Here is a 23935-nt window from a genome sequence, read left to right on the forward strand (position 1 = left end):
GGAATTTTCTTGGAAAACTCCAGAAGGAGTTTCTAGGCTTCTCTGGGACAGAGTGGTGGAGGGGAGGAAGGGAAAGAGACAAACGCGGGCATGACTAGTGGTAAAATTCCATTCCTGTCTCCACTTCCTAGTGAAATCTAGGAGGAGAACTTATGCCTCTAGCTGTGGTCTTCCTGGAGTTAATCCTGGCTCTGTGGCTGTTGAGCTGGGGCACTTGGTCAAGTCACGTTGGGTCTCTGTCCTCTGCTTTCTTCTCTGTAACATCGGAGGGATGGATTAGGTGACCCAGGAGCCAACTCAAGTCACTGGTTTTACATGCTCTCTGTTGCACAAACTCAGCTGGATTAGTGGGTCATTCCAATGCACCGAGGAAACAGGTTCAGATGGGAGAAATAATTTGCTCATGGCCCCAACTACAAGCACGGGGAATGAATCCTGGTCTGCCTGGCTCCCAAGGCTTTTTCTTCCTGCTTCTCATACTTGATTTTGAGTAAGACTCTTCCTCCCTCAAGTTACCATGGAGCACAGCTGTGGCAAGATCATGGGTCAAGATCTTGTTTCTCCGAAAGGGGACATTTTTCCACAGTAGAAAGAGAGGAACTTAGGGCCACGTGGTCTCCTTTTTTATTTCTGCATTTTACTAGGCATAGTGCAAGTTTCATTTGTCATTAGAGAGCTAGAAGCAATGATGTCAGGGAGAGAGGGGTCACTTTCCTGAATCATGTGGGGTTAGGAATGGACATATTGAATAGGTCGGCTATGGTCAAGAGACCTAAAACGAAAAAAAAAAAAATCTATAGAAGGGCAAATAAGAGACCCTACTCCAAACCATTTGGATCTCTCATCCCCAGACTGACCACAGTAGGATATTTAGAAAGTAAGACAAGGACTTCATTTTCAGTAGTAACTTTGTCAAACAATGTGGCAATCTTTCTTCCTTCCAATGTTCCTTAAGCTCAGGCTCATAGCCTGTAGGTCAGAGCTATGGGGCAGTTGTCATCAGTGGAGAATCGGACCCAAAAGCCTGGTCCAACCATAGTCTGTGGCAAGTGTGGGTTTGTTAGCTTGCAAAGCATTTGCTCCCTTCTGTGTATCAAGCAGCCTCTGGCCAAGGATCATCACAGGAGAAAAATTGCTTTCAGAATTTAGATTGTGCATTCAACAGTCAAGATGAACATCACTGTGTTGACTTCCTAAATATTTTTAAGAGGTCTTTGTGAAGTTCCTGAATGTTTTATTTTCCATCTTAATCTCCCAGATAAGCCACCTACTACAATGAAATTGAGTGAGAGACCTGATTTTCTTTAGAGCTTCCACTGCTCAGCAAAAATGCAAGTTATGAATAAGCACATTGGTGGCTCAAGTGCTTCAAAATGTGTGGGCTCTTTTCCAGAAAGTAGCTCTTTCCCATCTGAGTTTTCCATCTCTACAGCCTCTAGACCTTGGGCCATTTCCTGGGCTCTTCTATCGACAGCTCCTCCCAAAAGTGATTAGGGAAATGCAAAGCCAAAGTGAAACAAAACAGATCTATTTGCTAAGTAAGAAGGGCACATCCAGCAAAGAGGAGAAGCAGATTAATAGCTGCCTTACAGCAAAAACAAATGAACACAAAATCTAATTTACAAACCTATTAGATTTGCTATGTAAGCTGTTCACAGCTGATCTGATTGTACCTCTGCCTCCAGAATCCCTGCAAGACAAAGGAAATGCATTATTTATAAACCCAGCTCTTCTTCCCAAAACCCTCTTCAATCACCAGGAGATCCCGCAGCCTGCCTGGAGAACCATAGAGGGAGGATGAGATCTCACTCGGGCTTCTCCAGAGTGGGCAACATCCTGGCAGTCACAGACCCAAGCATTTTACAGAGAAGTAGGCCTCCGAGATCTCCCCACCATCCCACTTGAACACTGTTTCAATTGGTAGGAGTGTTTCCACTTGAGATCATTTGAGTCTTGAGACCAACTTCTTTGAGATTAATCTCCCCTAGTTAATCCCTCAGCATGACTCAGCATGACTCAGCATCTGCTCTAGCATGACTCAGCATCTGCTCTAGGATGTCTTAGCATGACTTGGCCTTCACTCTAGCATGATTCAGCAGCATCTGCCCCTGGTCTTCTGTTGCTCTCACTCACGTGTTAGGATGTTGTCCCTCACATTCTAAACCCGAGACACCAGAAGTTCAACAGAATCCTGAATGTGGTAATGATTTGCTTTTTTGGTGGCAGGAAAAATAATTAGTGGTGTCACTTTGTTGTGGGCTAGGAGCAGGAATGGGTGATTAATAGGGTCATTTGCTTCTTCCTCTAGAATATAGGTTTTTGGAGTAGAAACCTTCTAGGGCCCTTTCCAGCCCCACCACCTATTCATTTCTGGAAAATTCCATTCTGAAGGGGGCCTCTGGGGCCATGAAGTGTCACCCTGCTTTGCTATCACACAGGGCTATCACTCAGTACCTAGTCCACTCTGTGCCCTGTGGGTGTTTTTTAAAAGTTGTGAGACTAATTATTTTTATTAAATTGAATATTTTTTTCTCCCACTGGTTTATAGGATGTGTGGTGGAGGAGCTCTTTCTTCACACTTTTCTCATTTCTAAACTTCCATCTAGCTTTTCCGTCAGGGTGTTGGAGCACTCCGGAGAAACGATTAAATCACTGGCGAAACTGTATGTTTCAAGGGATCCTGTGATTTAATGAGAACTCTTTGGGGGAAGTGAATGCCTGTCTCTACACTGTTGAGACTGGATTTTTCTGTCTGCTTTCTTTAGGGTTACCTTATCTGTAGTTATAACACTGTGTGTGAGTTTTGTGTATGCATTTGTGTGAAAACATATATGCCTTTTCCTGATGGACTGAAACATCTTTTCAGCATTATTTGGCATCAGCCAACATTCTTCCACTTCACAGCCAGACAATCCGACACAGGAAGTACGCTATGTCCTGCCCAGAGCCTCCTCCCTTAGGTCTTTCCTCAGGTGTCCAATTTCCATCCCTCCCAGTCTAGTTCTTGATTGCATGGAGTGTCATTGGTTCTTCACATTTTAAATCAATGCCTAGTATTTCCTTTTTGTCTCTCCTTGTTTCTCCCTGTGAAGACAGAGCTCTGCTCTGGCATTTTTATCTCAGGGGTCTGGGAATATCGGGCCAGCTCTGGACCTGTAACTACATCTACTCAGATCAAACCCCAAGGGCTTTCCTGGGTGTACTGCTGTCCACATGCCACTGACCTTGCACATGCCCCCATCCTGACCCCTGTCCTCAAAATCAGTACTCTTCACAGGGAGGGAAGACCTGTGGGGCCAGATACTCAGTCAAGTGCAATAATTAAAAGTGTGGTAATAGCTCAAGACTAATGAAAGGTTAATGGAACAAAAAAGATCCTCCAGAAAGACTTCATATAAGAATTGATATATGACTTTAAAAAATCATGATCAATGAGAAATTCAGTAAATGGTTTGGAGTAGTTGGTTAACAACCTGGAGGTGAGGCGGAGGGGAATCAGTTGAGTATTACTTTAGTCTATACATCAAAATGATCTCAAGTGACTTAACTAGTGTTTCCTAAATGCCAGCTATTCTCTTACCACCAGTTCACCATGTTTTATCACTCACACACAACATTACCTCCTTAAGTTTTAAAACTGACTCGTCTTTGAAAACTCCCGATCCTAAGCAATGCCATCTGTGAAAATACGTGTTTGATATAGGGATTAGATGGCATTTGAAAAGAACACAATGTCATTAATACAAAAATATTTATCACTGGAATTCCTAAAGCCATATTATCTCTGGGAATACTTCTAGAGCCCTCTGAAAAAGACTAAATTGCAGAGGTACCCATTTAAGGAAGGGATCCCATAAGAAACCGGTGAGAAAATGGAAGAGAATATTTATCAAATCTTTGATGAGGTATGAAGAGTGTATGCAAAGGACTTTTTAAAATTCAGAGGGGTAAGAAGAAGTCATAAGAGAAAATATAAGACAGATCTGACTTTATAAAAACTTAAAACTTGGCTTATACATAAAAGCAATCCTCAACAAACCCCATGCACGGTATCTTTCATGAAATCGAAGTGGGCATCAGGAGAGAGAGCACTGTCTCTATGCAGCCCTCTGGTTTAATGTGACCAGGGGTTTGGAGAGAACCACGTGCCCAACAGCTGTCCCAGGTCTTTCTCTTCTGCCTCCAGACCAGGTCCTGAGTGGCACCAAGACCTATGGAGTTCAGCAGCATCTTTGCCTCCATCACTTTACGCCAACAACAGCTCTTCCCCTATCCCCCCAATTCATGACAACCAAAAATGTGTCACCAGACTCACCAAATGTCCCCTGGGCAGGGGGGCAAAATTGTCTCCATTCAGAATTTCTGCTCTAACCCTTGTTTCTGCCCAGGAAGAGGGATCTCCCACCGGCCAGCCTATCTGCTGTCACCTTCCTCAGATGACCCCCGAGCCAACATCTGTGTTTCCTTTCCAAACCATCCCATTTTCATTTTTCCATCTTTTCCTTCTCCTCCCAGAGCATTCAATGGTCTTACAGCATCTGTGACTTCCCTGCTTATTTAATTATTTCAACAATTTCTTGAACTCACTTTAAAGAAATCTCATGTGCATGGTCCAAACTCCTCCTTTTAGAATTGGAACCAGGGCCTGGAGATTTGGTCCCGGTTGCAGTTTCCTTGGCTGTTCACCGCACTAGAACATCAGCCCCAGGAGGGCATGCATTAACCAAGTCTTTTCTTTTCTGTATTCTGAAGTCTTGTGGACTCTGGAGGGACTGACCCTCCCGGGTTAGCCAATTCCTACAGACAGTAAACAACTCATTTGGGAGTGTACCTTTCAAAGGCAAACCAACCAGTCTAGCGCCCACACCACACCGCTGTTATCTTGCTTACTGGGGTCTCACACTCTGGGCTACTATCCCTCTACCCTAATCACCCCAGAGCCACGTACTGGACAGCTAGGGGCAGCCCCTATGTCCCAGAGCCTGCTGGATTTATTCAACCAGCCTCAGCCTGCTTCCCCTGCCTCACTCTTCCTTCCTATGAGAGTGACAGTAAAGGCTCTTGCCCACAGTCTTCCTCATCTTTCTGCCTCCTGGGTGACCTGGGATCTGGAAGTATAATAAAATATCATTTTAGTGGCAATCATCCTCTGACCTGTTGGACTGACCGTACCTAAATAATAATAAAACCTTTATTAAAAGAGGCAGGGACCCTGTCTTGTTCACCTTCGCAGCCTTCCCCAACTGTGGCTTACTGAATCAAATCTAACTTCCAGGTTAAGTGGGACTTTTCTTCCAAGTCTTCCCTTCCCAGTGAGCATGCCATGTTCCTGCATATGATTTACACCTGTACAAGACACAGTTCCCCCTCTCAGATATCCATTGAATGGGGCACACCATCATTCCAAGAAACAGACTGCAGATGTTTGGCTCAACAAGAATCACATGAACGGACAAGGGATTTTTTTTTTTTTTTCTGATTAGGATTTTGCCTTCAGTGTTATTAAAATAAGCTTGCCTTCCTTACAATGAAGGAATGCTGATACCTGCTTGGTTGAGTGACATAAGAAGATGATCAGGTGAGAAAAATTTGCTAAAGATAATTCACAGTGTGCTGAGGTCATAGAAACAAAGGCACTTGGATAATCCAAAGGAGAAGACATATAGAAAAGCACTTTGCACACATAAAGAACTCTATAAAACAAGGTGTATTTCTAGTAATAACCACTGCATTTGACCCTGTTAAATATTCTCAGCCATAGTGATGATAGAAATTGATTACAGCCCTGCATTTTAGGACAGTGATCTCCTTTCCACCACTGACCTAATACTCCCTCTGAGTAGAGTGTACTTGGTAAACTAAAACAATGCATAAAAATGATAAGTTGAAAAAAAAAGGCATCATGTACAGTTAGCTCTGTTCTAGTGAAAAGCAATTAGCAAATCTGAAAGCTGCATTTCTGTGTTGTCTCTTTGCCCAAGCCCAGTTGTTGATGGGTAAGGGAACATCCAGTGTGTTGGGGTCTTGTAGCTGTTTAGAATCTCCTGTGTTCTCTGTTTGTCACTGGAGAGAGAGGCTCAGTAAACAAATTGTCAGCTTTAATTAAGAGTCTAGACCCAACTTAAACAACTGACTAGTCTTGAGAATAAAAGATTAAACTAAAGCACAAATCATGAATTTGCAGATGGTTCTTCCTTCCTTCCTTCAGAGTTTTGGGAGGATACTGAATAGTATTTTTTTTTTTTCAAAAAATTTGAAAGATTTTATTTATTTGACAGTGAGAGAGGAAACATAAGCATGGGGAGTGGGAGAGGGAGAAGCAGACTCCCCGCCAAGCAGGAAGCCCCATGTGGGGCTCGATCCCAGGACCCTGGGATCATGACCTGAGCTGAAGGCAGATGCTTAAACAACTGAGACACCCAGGAGCCCCTTTTCCTTCAATTTTTGCATAAAACCAGTTGGGCTTCCTTCCCGTTGTCTAAGGGACACACAATAAATATATGGCCCCAGAAATGCATGGTGGGGAGGACTGTAAGAAAAGGGATCATTCATTTGGGGTCAGTCACATGGACAGAGCTAGGGCTTCTGGGTTCAGCGTTAGAGGATGGGTTTCTTTTTAATTGTGGCGAAATATACTTAACATAAAATTCCCATTTTAACCCTTTTAAAGTGTACAGTTCAGTGGCATAAGTATATTCCCAAAGTTGTGTAGGCACATTACCACTATGTAGCTTCAGAATGTTTTTTTAATTGCCCAAAGAGAAACTATGCACCCATTAAACAATACCTCCCTCATCCCTTATCCTTCCACCCACTGGTAACCTCTATTCTACCCCCTAGCTTCATAAATTTGTCTATTCCATATTTTTAATATATATATTTATATATTATATAAATTAATATAAATTAATTATATAAATTAAATAAATAATATTACTTATATAAAATTATATATAATTTGTGTATATAAATTATATATTATATATATATATAAATGTAAGCGGACTCATATAATAGTTGACCTTTGTGTCTGGCTTCTTTCACTTAGTGTAATTTTTTAAGGATTCTTCTATGTAGTTGCATGCATTGGAAAACTAGCTTTTGATGCGGCTGTTCTAAGGAGGCAGAACTTCAGAGACAAGAGAGGGAAAGACCCCTCCCAAGTGTTTGTGTCTTGATCCTTGAGCCCCTGTGATTAGAACAGGAGCAGAGGGTCTACCAGCTGACCAGTGCTTGGATGGGTCAGGGGCTCTCTGGCCCAGGGCTTACTTGGTGAGGAGCTTCCTGAATTTGTTGCCAGAAAATTAAGCTTTGCTGTCCATCTCCTCCTTCATGGAGCTCATTGTACTTGGCCAAGTGCTAGATGGGCAAGGGGCCCAGCCTTGTTGGTCCAGTGCACAGCCTCACTATGAAGTTGGCAATAAAAGTATTTTCAGTTGCCCTAGCACAGTGGGAAACATGGCACCCCATCCTTTGGACCAGGCCAATTTGCATTCCTGAAGACACTCTGTCACTGGTGTCTGATTCACTCTGAGCAGAAGGCAGTTACATGTGGTGTTGTCCACAGGCTTAGTCATTTGTTTTGGGTTGGTCACCGTGAGGCCGCCCACAACACCTGTATACTACCTGCATTCGTGGGAACGTCTTCCCAGCATTCTAGCGATCCTGCTCTAGGGCATCTTTAGTAGATACCACTGGGTAGTCCTTGATGAAGGACTTGGACCCCGTCATCAGCTACTCAGGAGTGATGCAATGGCTGGGTTCATCAAGAGACCTGAATTTCGAGGTCATACTTTCCAAACTCTAAGAACTAGAGGCTACATCACTCATGCCATTCGTCACCTTGTAAGGGCAGCCAGCCTTTCTAGTCACATTCCATAGCAACTCCAACGTTCCATATTCTGTGGGATATGAGTCAGCAAACTTTTCCTTTAAAGGGCCAGACAGCAAAATATTTTAGGCTTTGTGGACCAAGAGGAAAAATGGAAGGTTTTGCAATGGAAGAATGCAATTCTTTCTGGGGGGAGATTGGAGCTTGATTAATTGAGATTTGAAGTTAGTAGTCCTGTCATCATGATAAAAAGGTTGCATCATTCTTCTATAAAGTCTTCCCTCCCACGAACTCATCAAAATGTGTGTCTTGAGTCTCTCTTTTGGACTTCTACTTTATCTACACTTATGGGGTAGGAGAACATTTTATATGGGGATGCAAGTTAAGAAGACAAGGCTCTATAATAAGACTCCCTGGGTCTGAGTTCTAGCTGAATTAATCGTTAGCTGTGTGATCTTTGACTATTATTTAACCTATCTAGAAGCTTCCGTTTGTTTCCTGGTCTACAGAACGAGTAACCACTTCACAGGGTTTAAGTAAGGAGTGCATGAGCTAATGAGTTCCAGGCTTTAGAACACTGCAGGACAGATTATAAAGCACTGGATATTAGTGTTACACTTCCTTTGATTTTTTTTTTCTCCCAACCTTTAAAAAATGTCAAAACATTCTTGGCTTGAGGGCCACATGATAATGGTGGCTGGTTGGACATGACCGATGAGTCACACTTTCCTGACCTCTGCTCTCAGGAGTTAAGAGCAAAATGCCTCTCATCCCCCATGTGAGAGGCGTCTTTGCCATATTTCTTTTGGACGATGTCCTTCTGATCCAGCATAGGCTTCCTGAAGGCACAGCTCCAAGAAGGAGGACCATGAACTCCAGCACTGTCAGCTCCTTACCAGTGTTGACAACGACCATGGATCATACTGAAAGCTGGAACTGGCCGGTCACTTCTGGACCGCCAGCCAGGACTCCTTGTGACTCTAAAGGTCACAGCAGCTTCAGTTTTATAAGCAGCAAGTGACGTTTCTGGCTTGGTAGTTCCATCAGATTTAGACTTATTACCAGGGTCACCTATGCTTGTCACCAGTTTGCCTCTTTCTTCTGGTTCCATGAACTCAGCTTCTCGCTCATCAGGTCAAGCCTGAAGCTCTCCTGATGTGCTCACCAGTCTCTGGGACACCCTTTCCTGGACAGTGAGTCTTATTGGACAGAAGCCCTTGAACCTCACAGATACTGAAACACACCAGGCACAGAGCTCTGAAGAGACCTCGGTAGGGTTCGACCCTGACAGTGGTGTTTCCATGACGATCGAGATCTCTGCTGTTGGTGTCAAGGACCAGGGTGAAGTCAGCGAGCTTACAGGTGTCTCTCTTATGCCCCTGAGCTCTCCTCGTCAACCGCCTAGCTCCTTTCTTGGCTGTCCTCCCTTCTTTCACTTTAAATATTAGTGTATTACTAAATTATTAAATATTACCCATTTGCTTTGATTTCAGCAAACTTTTGCTTGTGAATCAGCTTCCATCGGTGTACAAAAAGGAACCAGCTAACTCCTGGTTCTTCCCTTTGCTCAAGTTCAGAAAACACCCATGTGAACTTAGGGCTTTGATTATGTTCCAGGCAATTTCTCTAGTCTTCATATAAAAGCACAGATAGGGATCTACACATCCAAATTCAAGTAAATAAGGCACTTGGATGCCAAATATTTATACCCGGTTTATTGCTGATCCTTTCTCATTATGAAACTGTTACCTTTGATGGGGTGGGGAGAAAGGGACCATATGATTTCTCACTCAAACCTGAGTCTTTTTGGCATAAACTGAGGCACTGTTTACCAATCTATGTGGGACTCTCTATCCTTAAACCCATACCCATTTTATAAAGGAGAGAGACTTTATAATAGAAAGACTTCTGAGAGAATGCTGCATTCCTAAACCCTGAAAACACTCAAAACCCCAGAAACCAAGGCAGTTAAAACTCAGAGGTGAGACATCTTTATTCTGTGGCTTGAGCTGGAGACAGTAAAGCTATTGGCCGAGAAGACTTCTGTAAATCATTCAAGGCTGTAGAGACTTTTCTGAGAGCCCCCTGACTCCATCCTGAAGTCCCTGCTTTACAGCAAGCCAGAGCGCTTGTCCTACTTCTGGGTCCTGGTCCTACCTGCACCAAGGTGCTCCCCACCACTGCAGTGTCACCTAGCACATGACTTCGCCAGACCGCAGCCAAGCATAGGACAGGGTCCTGCTCATCTCCGGGTTGCGGGGGTGGGGTGTGTCTCTGTTGCACATCAAACATGCCCGGGAGAGGGCTGCTGAATGAGTAGATGAGTCAGGAAGGCTGAAGGTGTCCCTCCACCTGTAGAGAAGAGGACTAAGCCTCCCAGAAGCATGACTTGGGGAGGAGGAAGGGAAATCCTGGCTTCACTGCGACCACTACTGCCCACCTACCCATGTCCCCCTAGGGGGTGCTCTAGCCTCAGCACTCCCGCACTGGCTGTTCCCCTTCCCTTGAACACTCTTCCTGTAAGTCTCTCCATGACTCACTCCCTGTCCTTTCAAACCTGGGCTCCGATGTCACTTTCTCACAGAGACCATCTCTGACCACCCCATTTAAGATCGCATCTGCTCTGTTACTCTCCCCACCGTGGCCCTCCCCGCTCCCATCTCCTTTTGTCTTCTTATCACCATATTCATGTATTAAATGCACTGTCTGACTCTGCCCCCGGAGCGTAAGCTTCGTGACGGAAGCGCCGGGTCTGTCTTGCTGCGGCTGCACCCACAGCGTTGGGCACAGTGCCTGGACATCATAAGGGCTCAGTGAATATTTGTAAACAGAAGACGTCTGCCTCCTTCCTTCCTTTGTTACAAGAGAAGAGCTAGCTGTTCTCTTATCCAGACCCAGGAGCCCTGTAGGAGCTAGCTGTTCTCTTATCCAGACCCAGGAGCCCTGTAGGAGCTAGCTGTTCTCTTATCCAGACCCAGGAGCCCTGTAGGAGCTAGCTGTTCTCTTATCCAGACCCAGGAGCCCTGTAGGAGCTAGCTGTTCTCTTATCCAGACCTACCTGTGCTCTGAATAGCATCCCTTCCTGCCTTGGAGACTCTTGTTCTATCAACTACTTCTTCTCCCTTCCATATCTTCAACAACATCCCTCCAGCTCTGTCGTACTTCTGATATATATCTTGGACCTCACAATAGCCCTGTGAGGCAGCACTGCTTACCCGTTCCACCTGACAAGACACTCAGGCACAGAGAAGGTGAAATACTTCCTAGGGCAGCACAGGGACTAAGTAGGGACACCAGGGCTTGGACCCAGGAGGTGGACTCAGGATCCCAGCTCCTGATTCCTTGGCCATACAACTGGCTCATACCCACTAGCATTTATATGTATGTTTGTTTTTCTCATTTTTTTAAAAAAAGATTTTATTTATTTATTCGACGGACAGAGATCACAAGTAGGAAGAGAGGCAGGTGGAGAGAGGAGGAAGCAGACTCCCTGCTGAGCAGAGAGCCCGATGCAGGGCTCGATCCCAGGACCCTGAGATCATGACCTGAGCCGAAGGCAGAGGCTTACCCCGCTGAGCCACCCAGGTGCCCCTGCTTTTCTCATCTTAAATAAACAACCCAACCTTAATTCGATAAGGTTTCTGTACTTTCTCTATGTCTTGCCAGCACTTAGCAAACTTCCTAAGGAATCGTCTACACTAGTCATCTGTGTTCCTCATTCTACCCTCTCTTGGCGCCTCTCCAATCTGGTCTATGTCCCACATCAAAAGAACTCTCGCAATGGATGCTACTCATTCCCCACCTTATTTGAACCCCATCCTTGTGTAATGATAGTGGCTGCTTCTTCGTTCTGTCCTTCTTGGATAGGTAAAGTCAGGGCTCCCTCGGTCTGGCCATGGGACAGATTTCCCTCTAGAGGAAATATGCTACTGGGAAGGGACAAATGAACAATCCCTACCCAAGAGAGGGGTTAGAGTCCTCAGGGCATCGTTAAGATTCCTTCTGCCTCAGAAAACCCATTATTATATTAAATCATCTCCACTCAACCCTTTAAGGTTCCACGTACAATGAATAAAATCCCTTGAGTCTCACAGCTCCCCAGAGGGTGCCCCCAATTAAAAGTCTTGATTTTTCTCTATTTTCACACCCAGCAAGATTTTGTTCAGCATTACTTTCTACAGTTTTTCTTACAAACTATTCATTTTATGAACTTTTCAAATACAAAATATACTGGAATATGGTTTTTGTTTTGTTTTGTTTTGTTTTCAAACGAATCAGCCTCTCTTTTCTCAGCAAAATTTACTCCCAAAATGTGATGACTTCACCAACCCAGGTGAAAATCCCTGTCCCAGATGGACATGTCACTAGAACATATTTCCAGGAAGCGGATGCAGATTCCAAGAGATCAGTGAAAAATGTTAATGACCTCATTTGCTTGACCCCACGATGTGCGGGGCTCTGTAACAGGGACCTGTTAATTTTCACATTTTAGTTTTAAAAATAAAACACGCAGGCCCCAAAAGGTTAAGTGATTTGCCCAGTGAAAACACTGGCAGAGCACGAACTGGGGTCTCCTTTGCCTGGAGAATGGGGCCACCCTGCCCTTCACCTGCTGCGGGTAAGGATTCAACATACTGTCAGGAAGATGCCAGGGAGTTAAAAAGAAGCAAAGGTTAATTCCACAAGTAGTTGTGAGGTAGCTGGTGAGCGGACTGGAGAAATAGTCAAGTTAGAATCTTCACCTGCACCACACCAGTAGGGAGGAATCGTGATCCAGGAGTGGTTTTATATGAAAAATCATTCAATCTTACTGTCTCCGTCCTTTTGGGCTGCTAGAGCATGATACCAGGGACCGGGTGGCTTATCAAAAATGTATTATTGCTCACAGTCCTGGCGGCTGGGAATTTGAGATCAGGGAGGCAGCATGGTCGGGGGAGCCCCCCCCCATATCCCACCCCATCTGGGTCTGATTTCTTGTTCTAACCTCCTGAGGTGGAGGAAGTGAGGGAGCTCTGAGGGCTCTCCGGGACAGGGCACTCCTCCCATCATGACGGCCCCGCCCGCACGACCGAATCACCTCCCAGAAGGCTCCACTCCCTACCAGCATCGTATTGAGGGTTAGGGTTCTGACATGTGAATCTGGGGGTGGGGGTGGGGAACACAAGCATTCAGACCCTAGCACCTCCACTGGCCAGTGACTCAGTGTCCATTTATCGGCAGTCCCCCTGCCTCCTGCTGCAGATACAGTGTTAACCTCGGCTGTCATTCCCCGCCTTGCATCGTTGCATTAGAAATAGACTCCTGCAAAACCCCTGAAGTGGGATCTTGGCAGCTCTGAAAGCCTCTCCTTTCATTCATGTGGCCTGCCATGGATAAATCTGTGCTCTTTAAAGAGAAGCAGAATGCCCAGCCACAGTGCCGCGCTTTGCTCTTGAACCCGCCTCGCCTCGGCAGCACTTGAAAGGGCTCTACCTTAAGCCGGCCTTTCTTCCCTCTCTTTTATTCCCTTCTTGATGGAGCTGCATTCAGAAACAGCATCCATCCCCATTAATACCAGTGGCAGCCTTTCCCCGAGGAAACCCCCCGAGGGCACCAACGTTGGAGAGGATTTTGAAGTCCTGTCTCTTCTGGGTATCAGATGTGTCCCCACCCTGCCTTTCCAGCGGTCACCGTGCAGGGAGTGTGGGTGTCGTGCAGAAGGAGGATGGCCAGGACCATCAGTTAGGGAGTTGGGGTTCTGGGTCCTGATGGTTCTGGCTTGGCCGCTTTAGACTCTCTATGACTTGATGTCCTTCTCGGTAAAGCGGGGACCTGTTGTGCGACTGCAGTGAGCAGGACTGGACGGACAGGGACCTCGGTTTTTGTATTAACGTGATGGCTGCCGCCCTCTGGATCAGAGAGAACCATTGCTGGGCAAGGACTCTGCCAAACCCCCGTGGAACAGCTGTCCTCAGGGAAGCTGCCTTTCAGCAGTGCAGCCCTCAAGGGAGAAAGGAGGACCCGGACGTCGAAGAAAATGCGTGTGTTCCCCATGGCAGAGCTGTCGTACCTGCTGCCGTTGCTGTCACCAGTGGTGTGCCAGAGACTAATCAGTGCATTTCCTTTTCTTCAACAAAGAAACTCTCAGCTAAACAGCAGGAAGCACCTCTAGAGGGCACGCTGTTGAGACCTAGGCTCAACCGGCTAGCAGCCTGTGCTGGACTGAGCTCCCAGGGGGACTCCTTGCAAAACTCCCGGAGTACCGACTGGTCTTTGAGTGAGTCCGACCACACGTTGGTTCTTTCTGCTCTGCCATTGGACTAAGACCCGAAATATGCCGCGAGCCACAGACACTGTCCTCCTCCGTCGACTGGCCTCACATCTCCAAGTGTTCCCTGAGCCTTTCCCACTACTTTCTCCCAGCTCCTCCCCACCTGCCTGCCCTCCTCTCCATGCTGGGATAGCTCAGCCCTGCTGAGCATGGATCACTTATCCAAACCCCAGCTTCATTGCTTGTCTAGACTACTAGACAAGACTACTAGACTACTAGACTGCTTGTCTAGACTGACTAATTCCCAGCAGGCACGCCTCACTTCCAGAATCATGCACATCCTGGATACCTCCCTACACAACTCAAACCTGACCAGGATCCAGGTGGCATCTATATTCCCCACATGCCCTCACCATGCTCCGCCTTCCAAGACCACCCAGGCTTCAGATTGTACACTTGAGGGGAGCAGGTGCCGACCTTCATGGCCCCACCCTGGATCATGGCTTGGTCTCCATGTTCTCTCCCTCTCTGTCTTAGAGAGTCATTCTCTGCCGCCCCCTCCCACACTGGACCCAGCTTTCTGAGATGCAAATTGCAATCTGGTAGTCCCTCCTTGAAACTCTTCAGGGTTCCCTTACAGACCCTCCCAGCTTTCAAAATAAAGAACAAAAATTAAGGAGCACAGCACAGGAGACACTTTCTGGGGTAGCCCTCTCTGTCTTCCTATTCTATTTTCCCACTTGCCACTTGCTAACTCCACCAAGGGAAGTTTCTGGAATGTGTGGGTTGGATCCAACCAAGCTTGTATCTTTGAACATCATGCTCTCCCTCAGGAATCCTTTATTCTATCTGCATTTACTAAATTCCGAGTTTATGAACTGCCGGCCCCAGGTCATATCTGGCCTCAATATGTGTCTGGGTGGAGGTGACTTGCATATTCTAAACATTTTAAAAATCAGAAGCCAATATTTTAAAGCTCAAGGGAATAGTTATTATAAAGCATGCTAATTTCTGGATCCTTGTGAACAATCAGAAGATCTGGCCACACTGAGTCAGAGTGGTTGGTTGAGTTGAGTTGAGAAGGGGCTGTGCCTCAGGTTGGTGGGAGCCGGGGCGGGGGGCAGGTGGGAATATGCTACGTTTCACCATGTCCTCACCATTCCCTCTTGTCTTACCCTGAGATGCCTCACTTATGTACATGTCCTACCTGGACTCTGTAGTTTGAGATCCCTGGATTGACTCTTTGCCACTCACATAGCAGAAAATCGCATGTCATCTTCTCCATTAACATCCCTGACTCAGAAGCCCCTCTTAAGCCAGTATAGCAAGATTGCTGGACCCGAGGGTGTGCGGGGAGTGGCAGGGGGCACTAGCTTCTTGTTCCTTCTCAATGACAACTGACAAGGTGCTTATTGATAAATTCAACCATAAGCAGAAGAACACACAGAGGCTGAGTCCTTTGCCCCCTGTAGAAGCAAAGCTGCTGGAAAGGAAATCTGGGAAGTTCCTTCTTCCTACCATACAGTGCAAGGCTACTGCCTACCCAGGGCTTGCTGATTGAACTTCCAACTAACAGAACAGTAAGAGGAAACCAGCCCGAGCTCTGGAAGGATACTCAGCCCCCATGACTTCAGGTGTCAGCCATGGCCTCCAGTCCCACACCTACCCTTTGTCCTGGAGGAGTCTGGGGGCTCTGGGGAGGAATTGTGGAGGGGTTCTGCCCATTGTCTCCCTGTGAGCCAATTCCTGATTGCCTTGGAGAAAAGCCCAGAGCTGGTGCTCAGGATGGAAAATGCAACCTCCTGCTATGTTGTTAGGGAATAGAAAATGACTTCACTCAACAAACATCGCTGTAGCTTGTAGCGGGTGGGGGTGGGGTCGGGATGGGCATAGAGAGGATGGTGGCACCCAAGCCTGTGTCAGGTTCATGCTAGAAACAGGTGTCTGGGTGGGGACTTAAGAAGGACTTTGCTTGGATGGTAGAGCCCAGAGGAGTGACCATCCTGAGTTGCTACTGCCTGGGTACCTAGCATCTGGCACCCATAGGCCACACCCTCACTGTGGATTTTCTCCTTTTGTCTCTATCATAACCCTATGAGGTGAGCATTTTTAGTAATCCCATTCAGTTAGAGACGTTAAGCATTGAATCCAAGGATTTACAGTAAGGAGGAGCTGGAGGCAGGATATGAACCTGGCTTTGTCTAACAGATTGTCTCTAAGCTGGGAACATGGGGCAGGGGTGGTCAAAGCCTGAGTGGAGTCAAAACTGGGGCTTCGTGTAATTGGCGCAAATCCAGAAGAGAAGCCAGAGAGCAGGGCCAGACAGCAATTGTACTTGGGACCTACACCTGACTCCAGACAGATGCCCAAGCTGTCCCCTGGCACAGCCAAGAGAAGGAAGCAGGGAGCCAAGTCCTCCAAGGGGTGTGTGCACAGGGACCTGGGGTTGTCTATCCCACTGGATTCCTACCTTCTCCTTCTAGGAGGGTTTGGCCCTAATGTTTCAAATGCTTCTAGCAGCTTTTCAGGGAGCCTGGTTTCTGCTGCAAACACACAAAAGTGAGAGGTGCAAAGATGGACTGGATAAGTTCCCCTCCCTTGCTTTCCCCCTTGCTCTGAGCATCAGTCAGGACTCCCCGGGTGTGTGCGGGGCGTTCTGCCCGTCTACCTCCAGGGTCTGGGCTGGTGGCTCTGCATGGTGCTCTGGGGACAATGGGTCAAGGTAGCATTTCAGGCTTTGGACTGGGGCTGGCTTTGAGCCTTATCCCTTCTCCACTTCTCCTGCCACTGAATTCACCTAGAAAAGGCCAGGGAAGAAGCTAGGGGGAAGTGAGGCTTAGTCTGCCCCTCCTTGGACTTTAGAACAATCCAGAGGCAAAGAGAATTCTTCACCAGCTTACTTCTCCATGTGACCACAGTGGACTGGACAAATGGATGGGAAATTTAATGCTTCTTAGGCTCTTGTAAAACATCCTGGCATGTAAAGGGCTTTGCATGGGCACGTTCAGAATGGGGAGCAGAGGGGAGAAGATGCCCAGAACCTCCCCACCCCCTGGAAGAGGGAAGGCAGGAAGGGATCTTGTCTCTCTGCATTTTTATTTTTATTTTCTTGACAGAAATGCCTCTTTGATTCAATACTGTCAAAAAAAAAAAGAGCGACAGAAGAACACAGGCTTTGGTGAGCGAGCAGAGTATTTAAAGCTGAGCCTCCTCACTCCTTAAAGTGAGTAAACTTTGCAGAGTAAATGAGGTAATGAATATATACAAACAGCTTGGCAGATGCTATTTCAATTTTACTTCTATTATTGTTCTCATTAAAACTCTTCTGAGAAGAGAGACAGGTCATGGCTGGATTCCTTTGCCTTCCCATCATTTTCTTCCAATTAGCATGCACTTATTAGGCACCTACTATATGGCAGGCCCTAAGCTGAGACCTGGGGGCACAACGGGGATAGACAGTAACCCGCCCCCCAGGTTTGAAGGTGCTTAAAATCTAAATTTGGAGGTACAGCTGGGTGGCTCAGCCAGTTAAGTGTCTGCCTTCAACTCAGGTCATGATCTCAGGGTCCTGGGATGGAGCCCCACATCTGCTGAGCAGGGAGGCTGCTTCTCCCTCTCCCTCTGCCTACTGCTCCCCTTGCTTATGCTCTCTCGTTCTCTCTCTCAAATAAATAAATAAAATCCTTAAAATAAATCTAAATTTGGAAGCACACACATACCCATACGAGAAAGACAAATATCTCAACAAAGGAAGAGTCATAAACATGTACTTGGTGGCACCAAGAGGAATGGAGGAGGACAGGGATGGGTGTGTAGGGACTGGGGGCAGGCTCCGCGGGAGCCAAGGAAGAGTTGCCGAAGGAGCCGGTAGTCCATCAGCATCCTGGAATCTGAGCGAGAGCCAGCCTCACAAAAGGCTGTGGGAAGAGCCCCAGGCAGAGGGATCTGCTTAGGCAAGAAGAGCCTGATGGGTTGGTGGATCCCAGATCTTCTTTCCTTTAAAATTCATGTTTCTGGAGCCTCCCAATCCAGAATACGGTTTCCAAGACTTCATCCCACTCTTCCTCTCCCCAACTCTGATTATTGGTCTTGTTTTCACCTCAACATGGTAGCTTTATCATATAACCTCTCCTTTCCTTCTCCCGCTCCTTGTTTCTCTACCTTATTTTTATGAATGCGATCTTTCCTTCGTAGACTATTCTCCTCCTGCCTGCTCTTCACACCCCGGACCTGCTTCTCCCTCCTTCTCAAACCTTTGGTGCAGCCAGACGGTAAACATGACCTCTTTGATCAGGGACCTCTCTTTGAAATCTTCTTTCATCTCATCATTGTGCCAAATGTCACCAGACACTTGCTGATGGCTAAGTCCAGGGGCCCCTGAGCACCCTCAAACCTGCCAGGAGCACTTCCCTCTCTTGCTCACTGCTTTGGTCTCTTGGTTCCCCTCTCATCTTTGTCCAACCTTCTCCATGGCCTTTGCTACCTTGGCTTATCCTTTCCACCCTCTAAATGAGGGCAATGGCCAAGGCTTAATCCTGGGGTCTCTGTTTCTTTAGGGATTTTGTCTCCATTCATGGCCTCAACTAATATCTCCCTACAAATGGCTTCCAAACTCCATCTCCAACTTCCACAACCTCCCTCCTAGATATTGTTCTCTTATGGCTTGATCCTAGTTGCAGTTGCCCGCCATGTACATGACCATGGACAACCTCTTCCCATCTTGAGCCTTTGTTGCCATACTTAATGAATAAAGGAAAATGGGCCAGCTAGCCTTTTGTCCCAATGCTCTGATAATTGTTGATTCAGGCAGTGATTTTTAAATTCTTAAAAACTCCCACATAGACAAACTCCATCCTTTTATAATCACCATGTTTAAGGCCAAACCATTGTCCTAGCCACCACTGATGGTCCCCTGAGCGCTGTCACTTCTTCTCTGTACAATGATGCCCTCTCTCTTCCTTTCCATTGACACAACTGCAACCCTAACCCTCCAAGCTCCTCCTGTGGATGACATGAGTGGTCTCCCCAGCTCGTCCCCCTCTCAGCAGCTCACATATTCTCTGCACAATCCTGTTCAAAACCCTTCAAGGTTTCCTACTGTCCATAACATCTTCTCTTCAGCTTTATGGATCCCTTTGAGAATCTTTAAAAATATATGGATCCTTTGTCCAGAAAAATGCCTAGAATTTCAAGAGGTTCACTGATCTCCTGAGATCAATCACAGACTGTTTAGAGGTCTTTGGACCCCAGCTTAATCCAAAGTGGCTCCTAAAAGAACCAAGTGTGACAGCGTCATCACTGACAGCTCAGCTCTGAGCTCTCTGTCCTGTCATATTTCCCTCCACTCCAGCCCAGCTTCTTGCTGTCACTCAGCCTTTCCTTGGCTTCGACCATTCCCCGCATCTGGATCACCACCTTCCTTCTTTTTCTGGCTAAGTCCTTGGATGCATCCTTGGACGCAAGCCCCACCCTGATCCTGCCTCCTCTGCGAAATGTCTCTCTTGTCCTCAGCCCCCTTTGGAGCTCCTACAGTATGAATCATCAGTACCATCAGCACAACAATGTCACTTTCATTTTTATTGCAAGGCAGGGCTCACCACTGAGGACAGGCACTGCCATTGCACACACGAGAGGTTTGTTGGTGACAATGAATCTTCCTGATAACGAAAAGGAGAAAGCTTCCAAAAATCCTCCAACTTAGCTATATTTGATAATAGCCTTTTATATTTTATTACACACACTTAGTGCTTTTCTAACACATGGAATATTGAGCATAATTTATCTGGAGCACCAATCCTGCTGTAATATAATGATTCTCCAAGTGGTACTGGAAGACGGGAAACAGTGATGTTACTGAACCTCTCTTGCAAGTTTATAAGGTGCTTCTTTGAGATGTAAGAATGTCTACTGCAGTGCCTGGCAGGTAACAGGTGCTCAGTAGGTTAGTCTGCCTTCTCCGGTGGTGGTCATTTTTTTTCTGTTTAACGTAGAGCAGCTGGTCGGTGAAAATAGACCAGCACCTATTTATTGCCCTGCTCTAAAATTTCAGGGCAAGGAATTCAGAGGCATAACAAAAGGATTTGCTATTTCCAGTGAGTCTGGACTCCATCCAACAGGGAAACCCATTGAGGGAGGCACTCAGCTGTGAGGCATTGGAGCTAGGCATGTGGGCTCATCTCATGCTCATTCTACAGATGGGGAAACTAAGTCCCAGAGAGCTTTGGGCCTGCCTTTAAGGTGAATGGCCTGGGGGTGGCGAATCCATAACCAAAGCCCCGATTCCCAAATTGTTGCTCACTCCAGACCCATCTGGCATCAACCCCTAAGAAATCTCTGATCCGTTAGACCACAAGTGCCTTGAGCCTTTTTTCCTGTACTGGGTTCAGATTTGCATGGTGCCAGCCTCGAATACAGGACTTGTGAGTACCTGTGGATGGTGAGTCGGATCGATTTGACTCGTACAGCTTTGTGGTAAGCACATGAAGCTTGCAGTAATGGTCACAGCATCTCGGTACCAGGGACGCTTTTGTCCGGGGGCACCTCGAGTGACTTGCAAGGCTGCTGTTTCTGCACCTCGCTAGGAGCACGTTCAGACAGTGGACTTCTCCATGGTAGGTAGCGTGTGCTGGTTACGCCGAAATGTGACGTTCGAGAAACCAGTTCCTGAGCATTCACCGTGCGCCATGCAACGGGGACACGTTGGTGAACGGGGCGAAAATGGACTCTTCCCTCACAGAGATTGTCTTGTAGTGGATGAAAACAGTAAAATCAAAACTGAATAACACCAACCACCTCATCCAGGCTGATGGTCTCAGTGGCTAATCTCCGCCGATTTTCAAGACAGAAAATAAAAACAACGCCACACAATGGCACTCTGATGAAGACTAAAAAATCCCAAAGTCAACACATTTTACTTTATTTTCTCTCCATTGATCTCAACTCCCAAACGTTCCAGCTTCAAAAGGTAAGATTAGGTACCATTAAGCCAGCAAGACCAGCATTGATTTAAAACCATCCTTCGTGCTACAGGATGGAGGAGGTTGCAGACCCTTATTAATCTCCGTGTTATCAGCTTGATCTCAGCCTGCCAGCGAATTCTTGATTCTAGCCACATCCCTCCAGTCCTCTGGCTTCTGTGTACCAGGCCGCGAAGACTGTAGAGAACCTCGAGTTATCCTGTGAAGGATACTGGTCTTTCTCCATGGAACCAGCCAAAAGGAAAGTGGGCTTCATCTGTAAGTAGGATGGCACTTAATGGACTTCGAATCAGATGGTTCTTTGGGGGGCTTTTATAATTCACATTTTCTCTCCTTTGGCCATGGAGAGAAATGTAGACACGATCTCAGGATGTAGGCAGCAGGGGCCTTTCTGAGCCTCAAGGAAGGAATCCCCCCCCTTTCCTGACTTCTCTCCTTTCCTGCCTTTGTTCTCCAAACCAGGGCTTGGTCTCTGCAAGGCCCGTGCAAGGAGGTTGGAAGCACAAGGCGGTACAGGTCTGCTGTGGTGGCCCCAGCATCCTGTGGCTACCATCCCACGGGCAAGAAAGGGACCATGCAAGATACACGAAGCCTAAGGTATGGCGCGAACCAGAAGTAGAGCGTGCCAGGAGACAGTGAGATGGGGGTCTAACCTTGTGGCATTGCTGGGGGTGAGCGGTCTCTCGGGCCTAAATCATCCTTTTTTTTCAAAGCATTCACAAGACTGTTTCATTGGCCAGTTCCTTATTTGTACCCTGGGCAATTTCCCAGGTACTGTGAGCAAGTGTCTCTGTAACCAGGCACTTTCTAGGAAGATTAGCTCTCTTCCTCTTCCTATAGAAATTTTGCAAGGATTGTCACAGCTTTGCTACCAAAGGGGCAGACAACGATCACGGGGAAGAAGTAAGGCTAGTGCATCATCATGGCACAGACGTCAATCTTTTCCTGGATCTTCCTTCAGGGGTTTTGCTAACTGCACTTTATTGACTTAATACTTTTCTTTACAATGACTCGCTTGAAAACTTAAATGAATTTATCATAAAAGGAATCTTTATATCAGTGCCATAAATAGAATACCAATATCCCTTGCCCTTAAATAGAAAATAATGGCAAGAATAAATACAATTAAATTCTTGGCTACCAGCCTGCCCAGAGGCTGTCTTTACCTGAAGGAGCAGGTTGGTTCTAATGGCTTTCTTTTACCTGCCTTTGATCACCCCCAGTGGCCTCCCCCACCTTAATTCCTCTGCTTTCTATAACAGAGATGAGACCGTAGTCTGGGTAGGCCACCAAAACCACCCAGAAAACCAGGAACCCCAGGGTTCTGTTACTGCAGATACCAGCTAGAAAAGGGGGGCCTTTCCTGTGTGAATGACCACATCCTGGCCAAGTTCATGAGTGGGGCTTAATGATCCAGCCAAGGAGGACCTCACTGCCCAGCTTCTCCAGAAATTTCGATCCTATGCTATAGCCCAGGGACGAGGTTGTTTCTGATATAGACATACTGCTGTCTCCTTGAAGACTGATTTCATAGATCAATTCCACCCTTGGTTGGGATTTCTCCTTTTCTTGCCTCCTGTCTCGGGCCTCATCTGGGAGAGGGGCAGAGAGAGGGAAGCAGGCTAATCTCTGGGACTAAATCTCCAGCACCCGGAAAATGGCCAGCTAGACCTTGAGAAAATTCAGTTCTCTTTCTCTGTGTTTAGGAAGCAGTTACTTTACTGGAGTCTCAGTTTACCTCTCCACAAAGTGGGTTTTGATGGGGTTTTATAATAAATGTGTGAAATAATGTTTGAAAAGCTCCTGGTGCTTACACAGGCATCCGGCAAGTGGCTCTAAGAATAACTATTAGCAAGTTATTCTGACATCCATTTGGGGGTAACTCTAGGCCAACTCTGTGATGAGTAACAGGAATCCTACAACAAGTTTCCCCTGGTCTGATGGTCCGACCTCACTGACTTGGGCAGAAGGCCAGGAAACCAGCTATACCTACCAGTGGAGCGAGTGTGCATGCAAATCACCTGGGGTCTTGGGTCTTGTAATGATGCAGATTCAATTTCATTAGGTCTGGTTCTGGGGTGAGGCCCAAGATTTTGCATTTTTACCAAAACTCCAGATGATGCCATGTGGCTGGACCAAAGGCCACCCTTTGAGTGACAAGGCTCTAGCCCCATGGTTCTCCAAATGTGGTCCTTGGAGGGACCAATGGTAACAGATCACCTGGAACTTGTTTGAGATTTGGACTCTCAGACCGCACTCAGATCTGGGGAGTCAGAAACTCTGGCCTGGGACTGGTACTGTATCTTACAGCCCTCATGGATGCTGACCCACAGCTTCCGCACTCCCTGCCCCTGCAATCCACGGCACTCCCTCATTCCTCCTGTGTTAGGGGAACCGTGCAGCCTGAGCCTAAAGGCGAGGGAGACAGCTGTATCTCAGCCTCCCCTAGGCCAGAGAGAGCCAAATCTCTGGGGGTTAGCATTTGGGGCTCTCTTCTTTTTTCAGATTCACCATTGACCCAAAAACACTAACCAAGGCTACCGGGATGCAGCTGGTAAGGCAAGGGGCAGCTAGGGAACTTGATGTGGCAGGAGGGTGGTTTGGGCTGTCTATCCCCTTCCCTGCCTACGCCTTCCACCATTCCCTGCTTTCCATGAGGCCTGGGCTGCTCCCATTGAACTTAGACAGGCCGGCCAGCAGCCCAGCAGGTATTTACAGAATGCCACAAAGAAATTACGTGTTTGCACTTCCCACAATTCCAAATCCCAGATGCTGGGTGTTCAGCCCCCTCCAGCAAGTGGTTTGTATTTTTGTAAGTCTAGCTCTATATTCTGTAAGTATAGCTCTATATTCCTTCTAGCTCCTATATTCCCTTGA

General features: G+C 46.8%; 1 protein-coding gene across 1 annotated transcript in view; it reads right to left on the reverse strand.

Moving 5' to 3' along the window:
* The window catches only part of ST8SIA2 (ST8 alpha-N-acetyl-neuraminide alpha-2,8-sialyltransferase 2), a 59312-nt gene that overhangs the window by 24885 nt on the left and 10492 nt on the right, over window positions 1–23935 (reverse strand). The window contains exon 2 of the mRNA XM_044229836.1: window positions 1628–1690. Coding sequence (XP_044085771.1) covers window positions 1628–1690 — 63 coding nt within the window. The remainder of the gene's footprint in view (window positions 1–1627; window positions 1691–23935) is intronic.

Source organism: Neovison vison, chromosome 13 (genome assembly GCF_020171115.1).
Source record: "Neovison vison isolate M4711 chromosome 13, ASM_NN_V1, whole genome shotgun sequence".
Classification (NCBI taxonomy): Eukaryota; Metazoa; Chordata; class Mammalia; order Carnivora; family Mustelidae; genus Neogale; species Neogale vison.